Source organism: Nymphaea colorata, chromosome 11, assembly GCF_008831285.2.
Source record: "Nymphaea colorata isolate Beijing-Zhang1983 chromosome 11, ASM883128v2, whole genome shotgun sequence".
Taxonomy (NCBI): domain Eukaryota; kingdom Viridiplantae; phylum Streptophyta; class Magnoliopsida; order Nymphaeales; family Nymphaeaceae; genus Nymphaea; species Nymphaea colorata.
This window is the reverse complement of record NC_045148.1, coordinates 7,857,631-7,880,572: the sequence shown is the minus strand read 5'-3', so window position 1 is coordinate 7,880,572 and position 22,942 is coordinate 7,857,631. Positions and strand designations below refer to the sequence as shown.

Sequence of the window (22,942 nt, the reverse complement as noted above, 5' to 3'; positions counted from 1 at the left end):
TTCAAATTTGTTTCCTGATCTACTTACCTTAAGATGGAAAAGATGGCTGTGGAAAGAAAAAAGAATCAAAAGGAAAGAGAATTAAAGAAAAGAAGTGAGAGAGAGAGGGGGGGGAGAGGTGTTACGTAAAAGAAAGAGGCCCCCTGTTCATACATCAAATCCTCGTGAGCCTAGTCATCAGCAGTTGTCTTGTGTTTTATGTGCATGAAGACACAAGAAAGAGGGTTAAGAAAGAGCCAAAGCTGCGCTGTCTAAGATTAAAACAACGCCGCTTTTGTTTTAACATAAAGGAAAGCAAGATCTCAACAAGAGAAACACGAACGCATTATGTTCTACAGGTGGTTTCATGTTTGTCCACGGTCTTGCTGTACAGGTTTTTCTATCGTTCTTCCACTGAAAATCTTTGGCAGTACAAGAAACAATGCTTCTATCTCAAGCCATCTCTCTAGAGTCTAGATCATCAAACATGGTTATGGCTGTCAGGAATATACTGTTCATCTTCACATGGGCTGTTTCACAGCAGTGTCCATATCTAACTTTGCCGCATTCGATCACATGAAAACATGGCAAGAGGCACGTAACTAGCTTTAGTTAAGTGTTGCATGTTCGTACAGTTGTGCTGCCCTTATCTTGCTCGTGCCGCTACCAAGTACTCTTAAAACACGGAACACCTAGATTTTGAATAAGATCTGTTTTTATTCTTCTCATGGCCTTGTAAACATTTGTAGGGCCCCAATTAGCAGAGGCTACTGTTCTATGATGAAATTGTTAGATGGTTCACATTATTATGGATTCACCATTTTTCAGATTTGACTTAAGCGGATCAGATTTGGAATCAGATCCTATTTTTGAAACTCAATTTGAATCCAGTCTATCTGAGATCAACATTAATTGAATCGGTTTTTTGTTGAATCTCAATCAGATATCGAATTCAAATTCAGATGCAGTGCTTGTGAAACTGTATTTTGAAGTTTTCAAAAAAAGTTTATTTAGGAAAAACCACCGCATCTGTAAAGCTACTCAAGATCATACCTTTTATCCTTCCAAGGTTTCAAGGTTGATCATACCTTTATCCTTCCAAGGTTTCAAGGTTTTCTGGCTTGTTTCAGGCCTAGTATAAAGAAGGTACTGTCAACTTGATATTGTGTTTAGTGCAAAGGAGTAACACATCAGAACATGACAACGACCACGAAATTCAAAACATCTTACCACTCAGTTGCTTCAGCTTTAGACTGATCATTAGGTTGATCTGATCCATTTACGTCACCATTAACGCTTGCTTAAGATTTAATACAATATAGTTTGACTTGCATTCACTAGCTAAATCTATTGGTTTCAAGGTATCATGGATAAACTTTGATTGACACTATTTAATCACTCTTGCACTTCTATATTCATTTGTTTAACCACTATCTCTAAAACCTTGTGCATTAAGCTTATCGTCGACTTGAGGTAATGATTTTGTGGTTAATGTAAAAACAAGTATGGAAAGATTTGCCTTTATTTTTCGTTTTTCCAAATGTTCTTTATACATGATGAACTTAGGGGGCACATGGCCAAAGCTTTGAAATCTTTGTGCAAAAAAGTTAATTCCCGAAACATCTTCGCACATTACTTTTAATCTTTATTTTCTTAAGTTTGATATAACAAGGTATTGCACATACATTAATGGGCATATCGACTGCTCCCCTCTCCATTCAAAATCCAAGAAATATCACTTGATCACTTTCAATTTCGAGTTGCGTCAAGAAAGGGGGAAGGTCGAAATCATCATTGTTGTCGGCGCCATGTTGGATGGCCAGGCATATCGGATCGGTCCCATATATATTTACCCTTTTTATTCTTTTCTTTCATTAAATATTAATTTATTATTTTCTTTCATTAAATATTAATTTAAACTAATTCCAAAGAATGAAAACACACGCGGCCAGCTTGAGACCTTTCCCCTCCGTGTTTGCTTGATCTCCAAAAACTTTTTTTTTTCTCTTCTCAATCTACATTTTCACCTGTTACACTGCTTGTGCTGCAAAATGGGAGGTAATACTTCAAGGCACTGGAAATCCGGCCTCGTATTATAGATCCGGCATGCTATTATAAGAGGCTGTTTGGTGCAATTGTCCTACAAATCTATTCTAAAATAAGACAGATTCATAAAACACTATAACAATACTATAACAATAACAAGTGTTTCATAAACCTGTTTCACTTTTATGGGTAATTTTATGGGCAGTAACAATATGCTATTATTACCTATATGTTATTATTACCTAAAAGCTTTCAAGGGGTTAAACAGGAGCTTTAGCTTTTTACATTGGTAGTAGGTAATTCTAGCTCACTTGGGATTAATTTTTTTTGCACTGTTTCTATATAATCGGCACAATAGAATTAGCTCTGTTAAAGCTCACTGTCATGGCTTCTATAGAATTAGCTCTGTTAAAACTCACTGACATGGCTTGTCACTGACATGGTTTAGGTCTGGCTTTATTTGGCGGTTTTGATCATTTCATGATAAGAAATGAGCCCTCATTCATCAATGCATTTGGCCTCAAAATTTACCAAGTTGGAATAATTCACTCACCAGTCACCAATGTGTGGGCACGTATAATTAGACGTTGGTCTGTTATTGGACCAAGTGAAATTCTTTAATAAACTCCAACAAACCAAAATAGAAGCAAAATTTAAAATGGGACGAGAAAATTGCTGTTTTGTACAATTTTCGGAAAATCCAAAAAAGAGATGTGCACCAGCCGGGAATCGAACCCGGGTCTGTACCGTGGCAGGGTACTATTCTACCACTAGACCACTGGTGCTGGTTGACTACCAGAGTGTCGTTTTCTTATTTGACAGGCTTCGTGTGAGATGTTTCCCATTCTCCCCTCAGTGAATATACTAATTGATTGATTGCGACTTAAATGGCATAACAAGTTCTCTCCCTTTTTTTTTCCAATTTTTGATCGACTAAAATTGCCGATCTTGCTGCTGTAGTTCAGAAAGGAGCAGACACGACTCTAGAGTCAGCTCGATCTCTCTCTTTTGACATCAGGAGTTTGTCGCCCAAAATTTTTTTGTTATTTTCTTGACTAAAAATGGAGTTCGTGGTGCTTAATGGATAAAAAATTTATTTTTAATTAAAAAAAAAAGATTGACCTGATTTAAATCACAATGTAATGGCTCCGTGGTGATGAATGACAGTAGAAAAAACTGATGGCACAGCTTGTGATGGGTTCATGGATTGTCATTTTCAATTCAAACTAATGAACCTTTAATTTTCCGCACATTAACAAGCAAAAAATATATATGGTCTTGCTGTTTTCTTTTGAAAATGCATTTCTGCTAACATTGAAAATCGAAATTAATAAGCGCATGAAAATCTTGAGTTGTTATAACAGTACTTGGTCGTATTTTTCTTAATGCAACTCGAAGAATTAACCAAATTGAGTCAAAATAATTTTTGAATCGGAAAAGTTAACGGTTTGAATATTGATGGATGTGAAGTTCTGGATTTACTTACATGAAGAAGTTCGTCTCCATCATACGCCCTTAACAACAGAAACAAGAGAAAAGTTCAAGAAACTTTCACCTGGTCTAACAAACTCTACGGTTTTCTCTTACTTTTTTGGTCCCAAGTCCCAACAAAAACCTACAAGAAAACTTATGATTCTTTTAAGCCTATCAGGCGCGCCCTCAATCCTCGGAACTCATCCCCAGAACGATTTTCGGAAGGAGCAAGTCTCCTAATGTGTGACAATGGAAGTAAGCTACACAGGGACCTTTGTATAAGATTGCAGAGCTTGTTTAATAAATTGCAATTTGCAAAACATTGCAAACGCGTCACAAGAATCTGTGCATTTAAAATGCATCGGTTTTATCTCCTCCCCTCGATGCACTGCCCATAGTTGACAGGACAAAGATCAGGAAAGACCAAGTTTACTCAACCACAGAATATGCACAGCTCTTGCTAAAATTGTATTGTGATTTATTCTTTATAAATATTCCACGTGACAAAATACCTGTTACATTTTGACTTCTCTCTCCCTCTCTCTCCCTCTCTCAATACCTGTTACATTTTGACCTCCCTCTCTCTCTCTCTCTCTCTCTCTCTCTCTCTCTTCTCGCTCTCTCTGCGTATACACATTCTCCTACCACTATACAGTTGCAGCTCTCACATTCACCGAAGCTGCATAATTCAATTGCTTGGACAAGCAAAAAAAGGCGAATCATCCTTTTCCAGTAGCATCACGCTGGCCATGATGAACTCCCACTGCTTTGCACATGTAGGATGACAGTATTCACCTCCCCAGATGACCAGATAAATACTCAGATGCTAGGAGAGGAATATTACCATAAATTACATAACCCATGCACTCTTCTTTCCCCACCATTTCCTCCGCAGCTTTTCTCCATCTGCATTCCCCATTTTCTGCAACATTAGCTTGGTTTCACGCAACCTTGCTTTGTAATCCTTCTTCCACGTAGCAAACCGCATCTTAAGTTTGCGCAACTCATCATCTGGATTCATGCCAGAATCAGACTGGTTGGACTTCAAGTCACCAAGGAAATTGACATCATCTTCAAATGTCTTTTTCCGGTGTTCAAATTCCCTTGCTAAGACTCCGACAGCATTTCGACCAGTATTAATGTCTCTTAATCCTGTATCTGATGGTTGAAGGGGCAGCTTCTCTAGTAAAGCATTAGTCTCTGGAGTCCTGGATCCACCAGAAGTTGCGTCTTCAGAATCATAGTAGTTAGTTGCTAGTGGGGAGTCCAACCTTGCTGCTTGACTGCTCATATCATCGGCTGCAAGGCTTTTCTTAGCTGCAGCAAGACTCATCTGCATGGTTAAATAACAGAAATTTTAAACAAAAGAAAAGACAAGCTTTCGGCTCAAGGCACATGTATACTAGGTAGACAAGCTAATTATGAGTTATTTAATCAACTTGATCATATGGTTCATAACACAAGTTCTCACGTGTAATACTATTTGCAAGTTGTCATCTACCCTTCCCACAAGTTTTTACATGCTGTGACCTATTAATTGGACAGTTAAAGGTGGTAGTCAGGTCCTCATATTTCTTAATTCATATATTCCAGGAGCCCAAAAAACATATTTTTAAGAAAGAAAGGAAAAAAAAACATACATGTTCATGCATACAAGCAATTAAAAATGCATCTCAGCTTCAGGAAACTGGCTCAAAATTAACATGTTATAAACTCGTTTAAGACGTCTGAGAAGTGAGAACAGAAAAAATAAAAGGAAACCAAAGAGTTTGATCGGAAGTCTCGAAAGCAAAAACTTGACCAACCAAGCAAGGAGGCACAGACCACTATTCTCACCTGCAATGATGACATCTGTTTCTGCCATGCCTCTTCCATGGACCTCATTCTTGCTTCATATTCTATCCACCGTCGCTCATATTGTTGAACCCGTTCCCTCATTATGGCATTCTCATTTTCCTTTTCTCTTAAAGCTGTCTCAGCATTCAGAACCCGCCTTTGGAGTTCTGACAGGACTGAAGATTTCGGCTGCACATTTTCCACATCTAGGTCCTGAAAAAGATAGAACATGCACTTTCAATAAATCTCTAATCAAGCATAACCCAAATGCCACCAAGGAAGACTCCTTGTTATCATACTTGACGTGTATGACTGCATCCAAGTTCAGGGCTATTGAAAACTGCTTTTCTTTTCATGAACAAACTATATTTTTTCCTTTATAGTGCAAGAAATTCCACTTTGAGGGATACCCAAATCACTATAAATGTACCTTGGATATGTGAAGCATTTTCCCTAATTTTTTCTCAGGTTTTACAGGCTGTGAATGTGGCTCTCTTAAATGACGCATGGCTGCAAACTGCCGTCTTGCAAGCCAACCACGAAGAACTGCAAAAATAGGGAGAAAATAAATGACATGGTTTACTATGATAATCATGATTACCAAAACCGGGACTTCCAAGCACTGAAAATCATGATTTTACCAGACTGTACAAGGACCGTGGCTGTAATAGTGTCCTTGTATATCCTCCTAGAAATAACTAGCCTTATCTGCTTCTGCATAGTGAGAACTGCTTTCTGTCTCTGCCTTAGAAATCCAAACTTTATTCTTCCTAATTCTCCCCGCACATCTGTACAAAACATATCAAGAAAAAGGCCATCAGAATATCAAGCACTTGAAGAATATCATATCAGGGTTATATTAGATGACATAAGGGTATTGTTCAACAAAAACGACAAATAGAATGTAGGCTGCAGGTTGCAAACAGGCAAAATTACAACAAACATTAATGTGCATACAAGTACCCACATTTACTGGTTCCCATATTCCAGAAACAAGATATGGATTTCTGGAATATAACTTGTGTCAAATATGAGGTCTCATATGCACTCATCTCAACCATATATAATCATGTTAGATCAACCATTATGGAGATTAGTAACTCAAAAGTTATCATCTCAAAAAGTTAAGTACCATAAAACTTTCTGAAAGTTACTTCACACATATCCATTTGTGGACCATTCGTTACATTGATTGAATGTTCGGTGCCAGTGCATCTAGAGGTTCCGTTACATCTATATATATATATATATATATATATATATATATATATATATATATTATAATGTATCTTTTGGTAGCCAGTAGCTGCAGTAAAGGTTGGAGAGTCAATTGACATGGATCTGAGGAGAAATGTGTTTGAAAATGCCCTGGAAAGCTGATTTTAGACAAAGACTTGACCCAGAAGGAAGCATTTACAAATTCCAGTAATGAAAGGTTATAAACTTCCAATTTCAAATTCCCTTAAATGATTACCAGTATCAAGAACTTACATGACTGCAGAGAAATTATTGCCCTCTTCAGTTCCTGGATATGGCAACGAGCCTGGAAACCTCGAAAGCACTTCTGAATACTGAGAATGCCTAGCAAAGCACGATTTCTTGTATCCTCCAAAGCACCAATCTGGAAATTCTCAAATGAATAAGAACACATACAAAATCCACAACAAAAATTTGCGCTTATTTTGGATAGAGCAACCAGACATTGCCTGCTCAAGCATTTCTCACCAATTTGAATGGCTGCATCTAGGCATATACTTGGGAGCCTGTGCAGTGCCAACATCTAGTGGCCACAGAGAGAGAGAGAGAGAGAGAGCTAGTGTTGTTGACACAAAAAATTTTAAAAGGCCAGCTGCCATCATTTTTTAGAATCGTTTACTTGTTGCAACTAACTAAAATCCACTAACATCAACATAGAGGGCACGAAGTCAGAACCTTGTGTTTGTGTGCACCTGTGTTTCTGTAGAATGAATGTTTAGAAAGCACCCCACTGCCATCAACACATCAGACTGGGCATTCTATACTCATCTCAAATAGACCCAACAGTTTGTAGACAGGGATATCAAAATTAAAGGACATTGCTCCAACAACAACTGACGTACAAAGGTTGGAAACTTGGAAAGTGGTAGTAAGATATTACAATGTGAGTTCCTTAAGTATCAATAGGCATGCCCACTTGGTCCAAGTTAGAATTCTTAGATACCAATAGCTAAGTCCACTTAATCCAAGTTCATTTAGGCCACTATCAGTCATTGTATCTCATATATTTCTACAAGAAAAGACAAGTGATACTACACATTCTTTTTACGCCACTTTTACTACTGCCAGTCATGCCTCTTAGGTTTCCATAGGAAAGTACAAACAATCACCACACAATCTTTTTAGACCACACTCTTGGCAACGTATTACTTAGGGATTGTCAGGATTGACTGTATTTTTTATAAAGGAAATGATGGATGGTTGAATGAGACACCTCCCCCATGTTTGAATGTGGCCAGATAGGTGGTTCTCAGACTGTTTCTGTCAGCATTCAACATGCCCTTCGGACTCTGCAAGAGAGAGGAAGTGAATCGACGTCTACCAGCAGCAGAAATAACTGAAGCAACTCTCTCTCTCTCTCTCTCTCTCTCTCTCTCTCCCTCTGTGTGTGTGTGTGTGTGTGTGTGTGTGCAATTAAAGACCATTATGGATTTTTTTTAGGACAACTGCCAGTCATTGTATGTCTTAGGTTGCCACAAGAAAGAACCCATGACTAGTGTACTTTTCTCTAGACCAGCAACGCTCCCAGCTTTCCACAGAACTCAATTATACGAGCAGAGGAAAGAACAAAAAAGTCAAAACAATTCATGCAAAAGAATGAAAAGCTGCACCCTACTCTTTTATGCAGCACACAGACAAGAATCACTCATTAAGGTCAATTTTGATCAGGTTGCTTGCTAACATCAATGCAAAATTTTACAAGACAAAAAATAATAATGAAAGAAAGCTACCTGGCCTGTCCGGAAAAACAGCTTTGTATACCCAACCTGATACATATCAGGCAGAATGTTGAACTGCTGAAGAATTGCAACTGAAACACTGAGTGGGTCCTGAGGTTCAACACGGTCCAAAAGAAGAAAGCCATACCTAAAAGATGTTTTCTATTAGCATAAAACTAAAGATAGCCAGAATCATCGATCATCATAAGTTCTAATGAAGCATGGTTGCGACAATGGCAAACTTCTACCTTCTCGCAAAATACTGGTGTGTCATTCTCGTAGGATATCCAGACCTTGAAATCCTGACAATCTCCAGGACTCCACAACATCTTAGCTGTTGCAAGACAAGATCCTTGTCATATAAACCTGGACGCTGGAGATTGTTTGGCTTTAAACAGCGAATGAAGTGTGGTGTGGTATTCTCCAGACGTTGCATTAATGTAAAAAGTTGGCCCTGAAAATTATTGTAAGAAACTTAAATTTTTCATGATCACCAAAATCACTTCAGCAATATACAGTGGCAAGTTTTAAGCAACAAAATAAATGCAAGCTACTTATCATATTTGACATGTTAAGGATAAAACCCTTCTCCCTGTAACAGCTTCAAGGAAGTTATATATTAACTCCAGCTTGTTATAAGACCATTCACACTAAGCCATTGATGCAATCAATAAAATAGCAAGTATCAACTAAAATGAAAGGCCACATAAGTCATATAAGAGATTGATTTTCAGAATAAACATGATAATATACAGATGTCATATAGAATCAATTTGCAAATTGGCATCATTCAAGTTGATTTGATAACACTGGGTTCAAATATCCGGTGCGTCTGTGCATCTGAATTTAGCTTTTTTATATATATACACACTTTGTGACTAAGAGGATTATGACCCACCATCCAGAAAAGTGGATTACACACTTATACAACTTAATCTGAATGAGTGAAATGTTTATTAGACTTGTATATTGAAATTTCCTTTACTTTAACTTGATTTAACAAAGTTCGTGATTTTTTTTCTCCAACAATTCTTTTAGTGTTATAAAAGCTTAATTTTGGTGGCAGTCAAGCTGTCACACCTTTCTGCATACCAAGAAAATCGAACTCTTTGACCAGGAGCAGTAAAATATCAAAGGCTCAACTACAAACCTGACCAACCTATCCCCATCAATGTTAGACAAAAAAACAAATGAATATTGACAGCTTATGACATGGGAAACTTGCGCAAGACCTACAGATAGCTACATACATCACTTTTTCATGATGCATGAAGCATACTCTGCATTTTTATAGGACTGGTCAGAAAAGGGTTATTCTTAGAAACTATATAACATGGAAAAGGCAAAGGCCATCTCAACAACTATACACAAGATTTAGCAGTAGAGACTTTACATTGATCAGTTCTTTCATGCCCATCAATCAAACGACAAATAAAAATCATAAGTAGCTTTAGATATAATGATGCATGTGTATTCAAGCTTCTATTATGCTTGTACATATAAATTGTAAAGCCTTAATAGTTTCCCAAACAACGGGCAAGTGACAACTAAACAATTAATAAAGGGAAACAGTGCCAACAATTTGAAATGAAAGAAGCTGAAACTCAGATCATGGAGAATATTCATACAGAAAGAACTCTCTACGATCCAAAAATAATTGTCACAAGATAGATCAGTGAAATTTACTGGATGTCAGATTTTTATCAAAAATTTTCACAATGTCTTGTTTGAATTTATCTCTGAGAAAGACAGGTATGTCAAGGGACAACACCTTAAACTTTGTCCCCACACTCTGCTTCTGGGTATCAACACCATTTTGCCGCCAAAAAGGACTTGCTGACCTCTCAGAATTAGCAATGATGTTAGAAGCAAACAACTGTGGAAGGTAGCAGTCGCAAGATGAAAGAAGTTGGATAGAATCAGCATGAAGCAAATCCCTGTTCTTCTCCAGGAAAGCAGTTGTATCATACAAAACCTAGTTGCAAATCCAATTGTTAAACATTTCCAGACAAGAAAATTAAAATAAGGTTAACTGAAAGAGGAAAAAAGATACTCCAGAGGATACCTTTCCAGCATAATGAAGGATACTGAAAGCTGTGCCTCTTTCCTCTTTGAAGCAAGAGTTGTCACGTAAATGTTGCTTAAGCTTATCAGCAAAAGTCAAATCAGTTCCATTAGGAAAGGTTGACTCCTCATCCAATAAAGATAATAACCCCAGTGGTTTCTGCAAAAAAAATAAAATCGATTGGTACAGGCTAAACAGTGAAACATCAAATTGGGGACATGTAAGCACAATACCATAAATAATGTTAACAAACAGGTCACTCTCTGATACTAATAAAATAAAATATTCCCAGCTAATAAAAGAAAATGTAGATGCCCAGGGGCATGCAATAAGCTTAAAATTCATCTAAGATAGTTTAACAAAGAAGCGCCAGAATGCAGATATTTTTTAAGCCTCATCAGAAAATACAAAATTATCATAGTAGAAGTCTCAGAACAAGGAAAACAATGACAGTGAACAATAAGATGAACAAATTCTGAGCCACAACCAATTTTTGTTTGCATAACAGAGAAGACCAACAGTGGACTTAAAAATGCGAAACGAAGACAAAGTAGGAAAAAACAAGACAAAGAAAAACAATACCTTCTCAAAGAGACTAAGACATTCTTGATTGTCTTCAAACTCAACTTTTGTCCAATCGATCCCATCCTGAGTATATTCCTATCACAAATTTTCTGATGTTTAAATTGCCAGTTGGATGCTAGAAAGAATACAAGAAATGGTAAACAGAAATGATGGTGTTCTAAAGCATAAGCGCAAACAGAAATTTGTGTGCCTGCATGAAGATGAAGGGTCAACAGACAAGTAAAAAACAACCTAATGCATAAACAACTCGACAGGATGAGTGCCTTTTAGCATTGAGTTCCAGCTTTACTCAAATATGCAGTTACTAAGGTCAGCAGTTGCATTGGCCATCCAAAAATCATTGCTGGCAGCCTGAAATGAATACAGATCTTCAGCATGACGGTAACCATGCTTAAGCCTATATGACATGTCACAAACATGGTCCGCTAAACTGGATGTGTGGCATATTACACTTGATCACTCATTAAGCAATTTAATCACTATTTTCTGCTATTAATCAATATTGAACCTCCAGGCCTTTAGTTTTTTTATATTCAAACTTTCTGATCCTGTGCTGGAATAGTAGTTAAATATGCAGTACCTACAGTGCTAAATCACATGGGTACTTCAGTAAGGTCCACGTACCCGTGTCGCCATACCCGTACACAAAATGGGTACTTTGACACTTGGGTACCTATAGATCCAAACTACTTAATTTTACTTTGATTTATGTGACATTACAGTGACTATTGCAGTGTATAGAGCACATCTGAGACACAGCAATTGCATGTTTTTCATTCTGCAAAAATACTTTTTAGATGTAGATTACAATTTAAATTATTTCCTCATTCTGTGATGTAAATATATCCAATCCTTGGGGCAACCTAGTAGTTAACATCAAATCAATACTTTCATGAGATATCAACGTTAAAAGTCAATGGAACCTCCTACATCTGAAGCATAAAAAGCTTTCAGTGATGAACTTTGTCAAGGTAAGCATAAAAGTTAACATTCACTATGAAAACTAACCTCCTGCTCAAGCTTGAATAGATGACGATTAAAGTGCTGCTGCAGCCTCTCATTTGCATAATTTATACAAAACTGTTCAAAGCTGTTTTTCTGGAAATAAAGTAAAGCTGTTAAAACTTAAAACTATTAATAGACTTTTGACGCTTAATTAACGGCAATAAAATGCGACATACATGAAAAGACTCAAACCCATAGATGTCTAGTATACTTATTGATCTCCCTGTGTACCGTTTCCCCACTTCAAGTGACTTATTGATTTGTTCCACGAGCCAATCAAATAAGCTAGCATATATGGATTTTGCCAATGCATCCCTAGTGTCAGTGGCCTTCACAAAAGAAGTATAAGCACAAAATGTTCGTGAGGAGTGTTTGCATTTACTTCAGGAAAACAGGAAAATAGCACAGAGAGAACATTGAAAAATAAAGAAGCATGAATTCATATTTCCTAACCTGTGCCATTGTTAGTTTTTGTACTATATTATCACTGCCAGCCCGTATTTTACGAGTGGACAATGCCAACATGAGATCCTGAACCTTGCAACCTAACAATTTTGCTGCAGTTGATATGCCTGAAAGAGTAAAAAAGGAGAAATCTAACATAAGATAGCTTAGTTGTGACCTAACAAATATTTTTATAGGTGTCCAATTTAGTTAAATTACAAGTATCACAACTACAAGAGGCAGTTAAATGGCATGAATTCCACATTCTTTACATTTTTCTCTACATCTCTGAGTAGGCATCAACCAGTTCAATTACTCAGGCAAGTTAACAGCTAGTTGATGAGTTTAGCACCAGGCTGATTTTGGCCTAGAGAACAGCATGTCAGCAGCAAGTAGACTGCTGATTAGTTAGAGTCCCAACTAAGAAGGACATCTTTCAGTCAAAACTACATTGACCAAATGGTCCACTGAAGAGCCAGCAGCTAGTCCATTTGGGCATTCTTGAGGCCCGTTATGAATATAAAAGTGGGTATCCCCCTTCTACTTTGTATGCTTTTCCTCAAACATTTAGTGAAATTTGAATTACTTTGTGCACCTCATTTACATTACTCACTTGAGCTCCTGTGACTAGTTCTTTCAGACTGGAGATGTTTGAATTCTTTTTCTGAAGGAATCTTTTTCCTCACACTGTTTTCAGCTTTTAAAACATAACAAAGTAAAAAGCTGCTACCAAACACTTCCAGACAATTGCATCGACAAACCCTCTCATGCATGCATAAATGAAACCCACACATTCATCTGTAGACAAACACAGAAATATGCATCCCAAATGCTGCACTGTTGTTCTTTGAGCGGAACCCTCCGTAGTTACTTATTCAAATTTCTTTTTTATAATTCATCGGTATCGATCCACCGGATGTCATGCTAAAGCATAAAGTGTGATGGTGTGGAAATTTGCCGTTAGTTGGTACTTACCCGACGATTCCCTAACACTAGTGTTGCTATTTCTAGCATTACAACTAGTAGGTAGGGGTCCTGAAGACCTACATTTCAGTATTTTAAACACATCAAAGTGATCAAACAATGGAATGGAACTTGTTCAATATTTTTATAAAAAAGGTTGAGTTGAACATTCAAATACCAGAAAATAAGAATCCATATAATTTAAGTGAAGAAAGCTCTAAAAATAATCAGAGACATCAGAAATAAGATTTGATGGTTTCACTACTCTATTACACTTATTCAGTAAATCAAAGATCAGCTATACTGAAACCGGTGGAGAGATTAATAATCTAACTAGTGTAATTTTTCCATTGCGTTTGCTGTCTTTGTATGGTTTGCTCTAGTCAATGAAGCAGCTGGACACCCTATAGAAGCTGCTAAGTTTGTGGCTTAATAGTCTAACTAGTGTAATTTTTCCACTGTGTTTGCTGTCTTTGTATGGTTTGGGTCTTGTCTTATATAGAAAAGATCCACTGTATTTTAGGCAAGCAACTACAAGGAACCTCAGGTCAATTTACTTATGTGTGCTCAATGTGATTGTGTATGAGATGAAAAACTAAAAGTAAGATTAAATATTTTCCAATACGTGAAGAAACAAGTCACATGAAATGTTAAGAAAGCAACAAATGTTGAAATTAGTTGAAAGTTGAACAAATCATGTGCAAACAAGATAGAAGCTTTCTTTTCCAAAATTATTAGAAAAATAATATGTTATATAAAACTTGCCTTCATCTTCAACAACCTCCACATGATTTTCATTATCTATCACCACAAACGATATGTTTCCAAGCCAGAGTACAGCAGCTAGCATAGAAAATGCATTCTCTTGGTCATCTTTGGATATTTGGACTGTGTTTAATGCTTTCTGGTCAAACAAAAAATTGAGTAAGCAAATAGATGCAAGAAAGGGAGACATCAATTAATGACACTATAAAGTATAAACAAGTTTTAGATGAATCACAAACTTACCAGCAGCATACAAAACCGTTGAGCATCATCAACATCATCAATTTTCAAGCAGTCACTCTGGTTCAAATAATTATATTCACCCACTGCTTTCAGATTCAGCCTCTCTGAAGATGAAAGATATTCCTCCAATCAATATCAAAAGCACTAAAGCTCAAATATATGCCACGATCTAATTAAGACATATAAAAGGATAACATAACACAATGCAAATTTACACCCACAAAGTTAGTGATGATTGGCTACCCTTACCCACACACTGAAGACAAGATGTGCAGGTAAAGCTGAACTAGCAAGGGGTGACCATTTTGTTCAGGTTTCATGACAGTCACGTAGATGTGGGTTCAATTATAGGTTTTGAAATGAACTTGGCTGAGGGTGTATGTGTGTATGTATATGTCTACAAGTATGTATATGGAGAGAGAGAGGGAGAGGGAGAGAGAGAAGGGCAGCCATTGACATCCCTATTGTTTAAGGAGAAGAAAGAACTTGGCCACCACCCATGCTCTCTTGCTTATTGCACTGCATCCATGCATGTGTGGAAATAAATTTGAAATGCCTCTAAGCCAAGAGTATCTGATATAAATTTGAGGCAACGAGTCACATTCATTTAGTAGCCATGCCAACTACTTGCATTTAAGACCCAAAGGACGGTGAAAATCGGCTCGATTTTACCTGAACATAAACCGTTTTCACTAATAGCTGAGATTTTTCTCAGGTATTGATTCGAAAGTTTGTTTTTCTCAGGAAAAACTTCAGAATTCAAAAAACAAAGTATAAAAAAATAACAAAAATTAATAAAATATTGATTGTGCTAATTGTCTTACAAAAAAGTACATTCACAAAATTCAGAATAGTTACTAAAATATTAAAATAAACCTCTATTAAAGCACATTTTCTGACCAAAAATGTGAATAAACCAATAAAATGCAATATTTTTAGTTTTTCAAAATATTGCCATTTTTCCCTTTTCTTCTTGTTGCTTTTTTTCATTTTTAAGTGCTTTTTGTCAAAAGAGAAGGTGATATTTGTGATGACGACATGAAGAGTAGTCTCTCAGAAATACTGGTAACAAAACAAAGGTCGAATAATGATTGGAGAAAATAGGAAAGCCTAGCTCCTACATCACCATCACAAGGGTACACTATGCAGGATGTAAAGTAGGGAAGTATAACTAGGCATTTCTTGCCAGAATTTTCTCTTCATTCTGACTCACCTCACCTTGAGGCATTCAATAGACTCATTAGGAAATAGCAATTAATAGATATCACAAGTTTTAAGAAAAATAACACAATAAGCTAATGGTAAGTTAGAAAGTGTATAGGATGACTACAAAAGCTGCCAAAAGTAAAACAATCAAAGAACATACAGCATGAACTCCTGTTTCTTGTATAGTCAAAGTCACAGAGGAGGGGATGGGGAGAACCGGAGAGTGGTGAAAGAACATTTTCAAAGAATAATGTTGAAGTGGAGCCTTCTCCGTAAGCAGCAGCTAGCAGGAAGAAAAAAATGAAAGGAAAACCTATGAAAGAAACCCTCATGCATATAAAATTGCTATGTCATGTGGCTTGAGCTACAACTTGTTAGGTCAAACTGGAAGATCGTATGGTTGAATTACTAAATTATAGATGGGTTAAGTCCAGCAGGCCAGCCCCATCCAGAACTAAATTTGAGTTTGAATATATTGCTTGCTCAGATTCATATATATAACCTTACCTGTATCCTGACATCAGCCTGGAAGAATCCTAGGTATATCACGTGTTTATTGGCCCTAATTCAGAGTCCAGACACATTCTAATTTGTCAAACCACAAGAATGAGGCGTTTGACGTCTTAAGCACAAGTCGTTTCTGAAGCATGATATGTTCTTAATATATGTCATGTTACTTGATGAACAAGATTCTTTTCCTAATAACAAGGAAGATATAGCGACGCAATGAGCATAACAGTTTATTGTTCCATAACTGGATGTACCCTCACATTCTGTGCCTGCAGCTAATTTGGTTTTCAAACTTTGTTACTTATCTGGAAATTAGGACAAGCCAAAAAAATAAACATCCAACAACATATGATATATAGATATATTCAATTGCTGATTTTTTTTTCAGTATAATTGGTTAGAGCCTCAAATTGGCATCTCCTTTATATGTGTGTTTGTGTCATGTTGAAGACCGTAGCATGCTTCAAAATTCAAATTAATGACAAAGAACAAGCTCATTAGCAGTCAAATTAAACTTTCATACACACACAATTTCCAGAAAAGACAACCTTTGAGTGAAAGAGGAGCTCCAGCACAAAGTTGATAAAAGATGTGATATGACCTCTCTCCTTTTGCTCGCTGGACTACTCTAGACTGCACAAGAGAAAATATATTGAGAAAAGCTACCAAAGGAATTTTCAAATAAGGAAACTGTCAAAACTATATGCATTGAAACATTACCTTTTCAAGCAGAACTTCAAGCATGTGCAAGTTTAGTTTGAGGGTACCAAAAAGAGAAAGCATAACATTAGATATAATTTATGTACCTTTAAGAAATTGAAGAAATTGATCCTTCTACATGAAAGTGAGGTTTACATCTTACAAATAAATGACTAAAAGGCATGCTTACAAGTCTGAATTTTGGCACCACAAATTTTTCCCGTTCCACTAAAATGAATTTCAATCAATTTTCCCTGTAATTGTTGCAACAGAAAGCATATAAACAATAGGACACTGGCTTTGTTTCACTTATTCCTAAATAAGAAACGAAATTTACAGAATCTTTGCAAGGCACAAAAGCCAGAGCAAATTTACTCACAAATCTGCTTGAGTTATCATTTCTTGAAGTTTTGGCATTACCAAAGGCTTCTAATATGGGATTCGTCTCCAACACCTCATATTCTATCCCACTACCACCTCCAAATGCAGCCAAGGCTTGCATTGCAATTTTTGCAGTTTCTGTTTTCCCAGCGCCGCTTTCACCACTGTAAGATATTCTGGTGAGCTTAAAGAGCAAAAGACAGTAATGATATTCTACACATGATTGACATGTACAAATGCGTAAACACTTGAGCAAAAACGTGCATGCGTTTATGTCTATAAACATGCCATACATCATTTGTATATCATGTATATAACACAAAATGATGCTAACTACCTAACTTTGAAATAGCAAAACATTGTAATCGCAAGAGCTTACTGGTGCCTTGGTGTGATAGCCCATATGCATGTTCATGCATGTGCAAACACATGCAAGTAAGTAGACATTCAGGCAAGACATGACTTGGCAGAAAATTTTACTGATTAAAAAATTAAATAACTTCTCAATCCTCAGGGACTATATCCCAGATGCATATGCACACCCACAACCCAGATGTATGCATGTGCAATTGATAGCTTTTTACTGCTAATCTCCAGTTCACTTTGGAGAAAGAAAGAAGCCAACATTGACCGCAACTATCTTATCAGAAATAAGAAAGCTGCAACTCCTAACACCTTTCTGTCTACCAGAAGTCATAGTAAGTAAATCCGCTGACCTTTGTTTTACATCCTTGAAACTATAAGCTTTTAATAGCTAAAATGCTCCAACCTATGGCAAAAAGATAATTTATTGATAATCAAATAAGCTTGTATATTTGCTTGTGCCTTGTGTACCAAGAACTCATTTTTTGTTAGGTTTTCTGCAACCAATCAAGGTTTTATCCAAGAAAGTATATGCCTAGCAGAAGCAAGAAATGGATTATGCATGAACCAGAGCTTTAAAAGAAAATTATTAGTATTTGGCTTACCTTATAATGATTGACTGATTCACTTCATCTGTAGAACAACAAAATACAAAATAAGAGAAACAAAAAACGTACCAACTCATTCCTAATGGAAACAGGAATAGGACAAATTAACCACTACTAGATGCAAATCAGTCAACTTATTTCAATATGAATTCGGTACCTCGCATCATCTCATCAAAAGCAGTCTCTGATATCGCATAGACATGAGGGCTGTCTGTGACCCTTTTATGATAAGCTGAAATAGTTTCACTTCCATATAGAGGTACCTTTTTGAAGGGATTGACTGCAACCAAGACAGGTCCAGCCTTTGTCTGCATGGCAAGCAGGCAATAGAATCAACTACAAGTTCAAATGCCTGGAAAAAATTCTTTTGCTACTTAGTACTTACATATATCAAGTCCCGTAAATATCTGTAGTGAAGATTGTGAAGAACTGAAGGCTCATTCAGATAACTCAGCTGAATAAGATCGTCTATGCCCTCCAAGATATCTGGATTTGCAGGCAACAGGTTTTCCTTTTTCACAATTGCTTTCTAAAATTGAAATGACGAACAACAAAAAGCAAAAGGCAAAAGTTATTATCTCAAGCTATCTAATCCAGCTTGTTCCTTAGGGAAGAACCACATGATGGGAGTCTTACTCTGCCATCTAAAAGCAACACTACAACATCTTCATCTGTTGTAGACAGTATTTTTCCTAGCTCCCACTGACCATCTGCGAGATGGCACCAAACCCGCAAGTTCTGTGAGCAATAAAAGAAAATATCAGTATGCAGGTATCAATAAGAATAACCATGGCAATCAGGAAACGCTTGCATGGGAACAATTCACGTTTGGAATCTCCCCAACTGAGAACCCATTCTTTTGAAAAAATGAGAAACAAATTCATATATGTATATAAGAACTCAGATTCTGTGGTTTCTATTCAAGAAAAATTTGACAAAAACCTTCAGAGCATAGCAAGATTTTCAAATAATCCTGGAAGGATAATTTGCACCAATGCATGGATCAGATGCACATGCATAAGATCACACATTAGTCCTGCTGACAATCCAAGCATACTTCAATAAAATTTATACCAATTGATCAACAATAATGAGTAGCCGCAGAAGACGGATGTAACCCAACAAAATGATCACAAGTTTCTTCCTGAGCCATCCAAACAAGGTAGACATACAAGTCACCTAATACCCAGTCCTTGCTGTGTAGTTTTGCAGATGGCACTCAAACTTTTGAGATGAGTGTTTGCCATAGGTCCCTCTGGTCCAAAGAAAGTTCTGTATCCAATGCTTTCATCATTTCTTAGCATAAAGAGAGAAGGCCTGTATATTGGATTCTCAACCAACCTATCAATAGTGACCCAGACTGTATAAATTCAAGTATGCAAAAACATATGTTCAATGTGCAAGAGTTGGAGTGAAAAAGTTGTACTCTTTGCCATTGTTTTACATTTTCCATTTGTGGGTGTTTGATTACCTTTCATCTACTCTGGTCTATGATTTTCATGAGAATTTTAGATCCATGGGTCTAAGATCAGAATCTCCCCCTCTGGACATAGATCAGACCTTGGTGGATCATTTGCACATCACATCCATGGATCTAAATATGAGGTGACCAAACACCACCTTTAGTTATTTTTTATAGTCTTACCTTATAATTTGTTCTTTGCCATCAATTGTAGCTTCACAAAGCTGAATGATCACACATTTAGTAACCAGTAAATGGAAAATATGTAAGATGCAATCCATGAAATGAAAAAAAGGAAAAGAATGTATAGAAACATAGTAAATTAATGTACATGATGGAGTTTAGGAGAAGCAGTATGAAGACGAGAGCATGGAAGTGAATTTTCAAAAAGAGAGGTGAATTTCCGGGTAACCATGGTCATACATTAATGTAATGAATTAAGGGATTTCACCTAGTGCAAAATTGATAATCATTAGAATTTTAAGCTAACTTTGAGGCCACGAGGAAGAAAGAGACCTTTGCCGGACAAGCGAATGCACAGTGGACTCTCAGTGGCCCCTTGCTGAAGGAGGTGGCCTTTTGGATTCCCCATGATAGGGAAAAACATTATTATATTGGCTAGAGATTGTGAGGCCCCAATTCTTGACTGGAAGGGACACCAAAGGAAACCTCCCTCTGTCCCTTGTCTTCCTCTAATTTATGCACTTGTTAAATGGAAGTTTCAATGATCCCAACAGTTATCCACTAAACATTGAGAACGTAGTTTACAGGGAAAAATAAGACTTGAAAGATATTAAGGCTATGTCATTAGCCTGACCTATTGAGAAGCTCATTTTTTAGATGTTTATCCCACGAGACTAAGCTTCTTAAGCAATAGATCCACGGACTTTACTTACTAAAAGGAGCCCTCCAACATCTAGGATCACAAGGCATTAAAGCCTTCAAGCCATAAAGCCAATTATGTCGCCAAAAAATGTTGTCATTATACACCTAAGCATGAGAAATGCATTCTATTTTTGTTATTAAGCCCTAAAAAGTTGCACTTGCCTCTAAGCACTACAAAAGTATTGCATCTGCCGCCATTCAAACGACAATAAATCACTACAACACAAGAGATTTTTTTGCCTCATTTTATCATGCAAATGTCTAACCATCCAATTTGGCATTAATGGTCTTAGTGCATGTTAATTGGAGCAATTGTAAGATGAATTACGCAGTGAATTATGTAGATGTTCCATCTCCCTCAAGGTAAATTGTTTATAGGCACTACGTTTATACAACAAGCAGGGACGCACTAAGTGAATGTAGACAAATGTATAGAGTATAGAAGACAGATGAAAAAGCAAGATATTACCTTCTTCAGAACATAACCAGCATCCTCATTACAGTCAGATTCATTCGCAGGCGATGGTGAAGCCAATTCTCCTTTCGAATTTGAATCCTGACAGCTCATGTCCAATCTCTCTCCACCACTCTGCCTCTCAATAGGCTTAACATAAGGAGATTCAACCCCTGGTAGTTCAACCAAGTTGACGTTTGACCCTTTCCTACTGCCAAGACCAACCAGTCTTTTATCTTTGTCGACAATACGGACGTGCAACTCGGCAAACCGATCTGGTTTCTTCAGTCCAGGGTGCGTTTTTGCACCACTTGAGTTCTTCTTCGTCTTCGGTTCATTGTTGGCACCGGATGGTTCCCTTTTTGCACCAGACGAACTCTTCGATCTTGAATCACTCCCGCCGGACGGTTCTTTCGGGCTACAAATCTTACAATTTATAGGTAATGACCTTCTGGCCCGAACCAGAGAGGGCAGCCTTCCCTTAGAAGACGGCCGGACGGGCAATGCCGGTGGGATATCATTCGGTAGTTCGTCCCGTCGCCTGAGGGAATCCAGCATTTCCTCTAGCGAGCTCCGGTGAGCCGAGGGAGACACCGTGGACAACATTTTCTGGCCGTCAGAGATAAACCACAAATGTTCCTCTTAGAAATTCTACAAATCCGCACCTCATACAGTTAGCCTCATCGCGTCGAAGCGTCAAAGGTTACGAAAACATCAAATGCACCAGCAAAAAAAACCCTAATTCGTCCCTTAAATTAACCAAAACTCGAACACCCACAAAAATTTCTTCCATCACAGAATCCGAATTTCCAACCATAAACCATCTAAGCTGCAAAAACACGCTCGAAATACTGGAGAATCGGAACACCGCCAAAGGAAAACCAGCCGTAGTTCTCGAACGTATACCAAATCTGCAGCAGAATGATCGCCACCAAAACGAAGAACAAATTCCAGAACCTTGCCGAACCAAGAGACCTCACCTGCTCAATGGCGTCGGAGACCAAGACCCCAAGCGAACAAAACCGCCACCATCAACGAAATCAAGGGAAGCAGGGAAAAAGGAGGAGAAGATAGGAAATCTCTTAGAAGGATTTAACGACGATAAAGGCGGGAGGAAATGAGAACCCGCCGTTTTCATGCGAAACGTCTTGGGGACCCCAAAAAGAATTCAAAATCCGGAAGGGAAAATAACAGAAGTCCCCTTCCGTCCAACAGAACCTGTATCAGAGACGAAGACAAAAACGCTTATCCAGAAATTTGAAGTTCCTCTCCGCCCCCACAATTTCTACGTTTTGGAGTTCAAAAAAAGGAATTGAAAAAGAGGATAAATATTTTCTGAGGAGAAGAAATTTAAGCAAACTCGGCTTTAGACAGAAGCATTTTCAGACCAATTGAAAGAAAAAGCAACAGTGGCCCCCAAAAAACTCAAAAAGTTTGGGCTTCTAAAATTTTATTCCATAAATGCCCCTGACGTTACAGGCTCCTCCATTTTCTCTTTTTCCGCAACAAGCCCTCGTTTTTCCATAATTATGGGAGGTGCAACTTTGTAAGTTCTTGTAGTTATCAAACCACGGTCAAGATTTAACCATAATTAGTTTGATGGAGTTGGAACAGAAGCCTTGTCTAGAACAAGAAGGGAACAGGGAGTGTACTTCTTTTCTAAAGCTTATAAAATGTAGGAAATTTTATGCCAATATACAAGGAGCATAGGTTTTAAGAGGTGTTTGAATGACACCCTCCTCTACCTTTGGTTTATGAAAGCTAGGTTTTATGAAAATCAAGTTTTTTAATTAGTTTTAAAAACTTTATTTTTTTGTCTTTGTGACATATCTAAAAGACTAAAACTTTTTAATAACTTAAAGGGGGGGATCAGGTTTGTAACTCATTGTTATAAAAACCAGGTTTTGTCAAAACCGCCTTTTCTTTGAACTCAGTTCTAATGGCACCCAAACACTGCAAAACTTGGTTTTAAAATGTCACCCAAAGGCAATTAAA

At 37.3% G+C, this 22,942-nt stretch overlaps 1 protein-coding gene and 1 non-coding gene across 2 annotated transcripts; both read right to left on the bottom strand.

Annotated features, from left to right (window-relative positions):
- Nucleotides 1–2,739: 2,739 nt before the first annotated feature.
- TRNAG-GCC (transfer RNA glycine (anticodon GCC)) lies at nt 2,740–2,810 on the bottom strand. Its single transcript has one exon. It is a non-coding gene; the product is annotated as a tRNA-Gly (tRNA).
- A 1,145-nt stretch (nt 2,811–3,955) lies between these two features.
- On the bottom strand, nt 3,956–22,308 carry LOC116264136 (myosin-1-like). The gene is made up of 24 exons (XM_031644159.2): nt 20,963–22,308; nt 18,783–18,884; nt 18,532–18,675; nt 18,304–18,454; nt 18,144–18,171; nt 17,174–17,339; nt 16,985–17,048; nt 16,816–16,829; nt 16,644–16,728; nt 14,380–14,483; nt 14,137–14,275; nt 12,418–12,536; nt 12,141–12,293; nt 11,968–12,057; nt 10,957–11,034; nt 10,375–10,533; nt 10,081–10,284; nt 8,558–8,763; nt 8,322–8,457; nt 6,826–6,955; nt 5,976–6,122; nt 5,765–5,880; nt 5,335–5,547; nt 3,956–4,831 (listed from the first exon to the last, which is right to left on the bottom strand). The coding sequence occupies exons 1-24, from the start codon at nt 21,551–21,553 to the stop codon at nt 4,349–4,351; spliced, it is 3,822 nt and encodes a 1,273-aa protein (XP_031500019.1). The 5' UTR covers nt 21,554–22,308; the 3' UTR covers nt 3,956–4,348.
- Nucleotides 22,309–22,942: the final 634 nt, after the last annotated feature.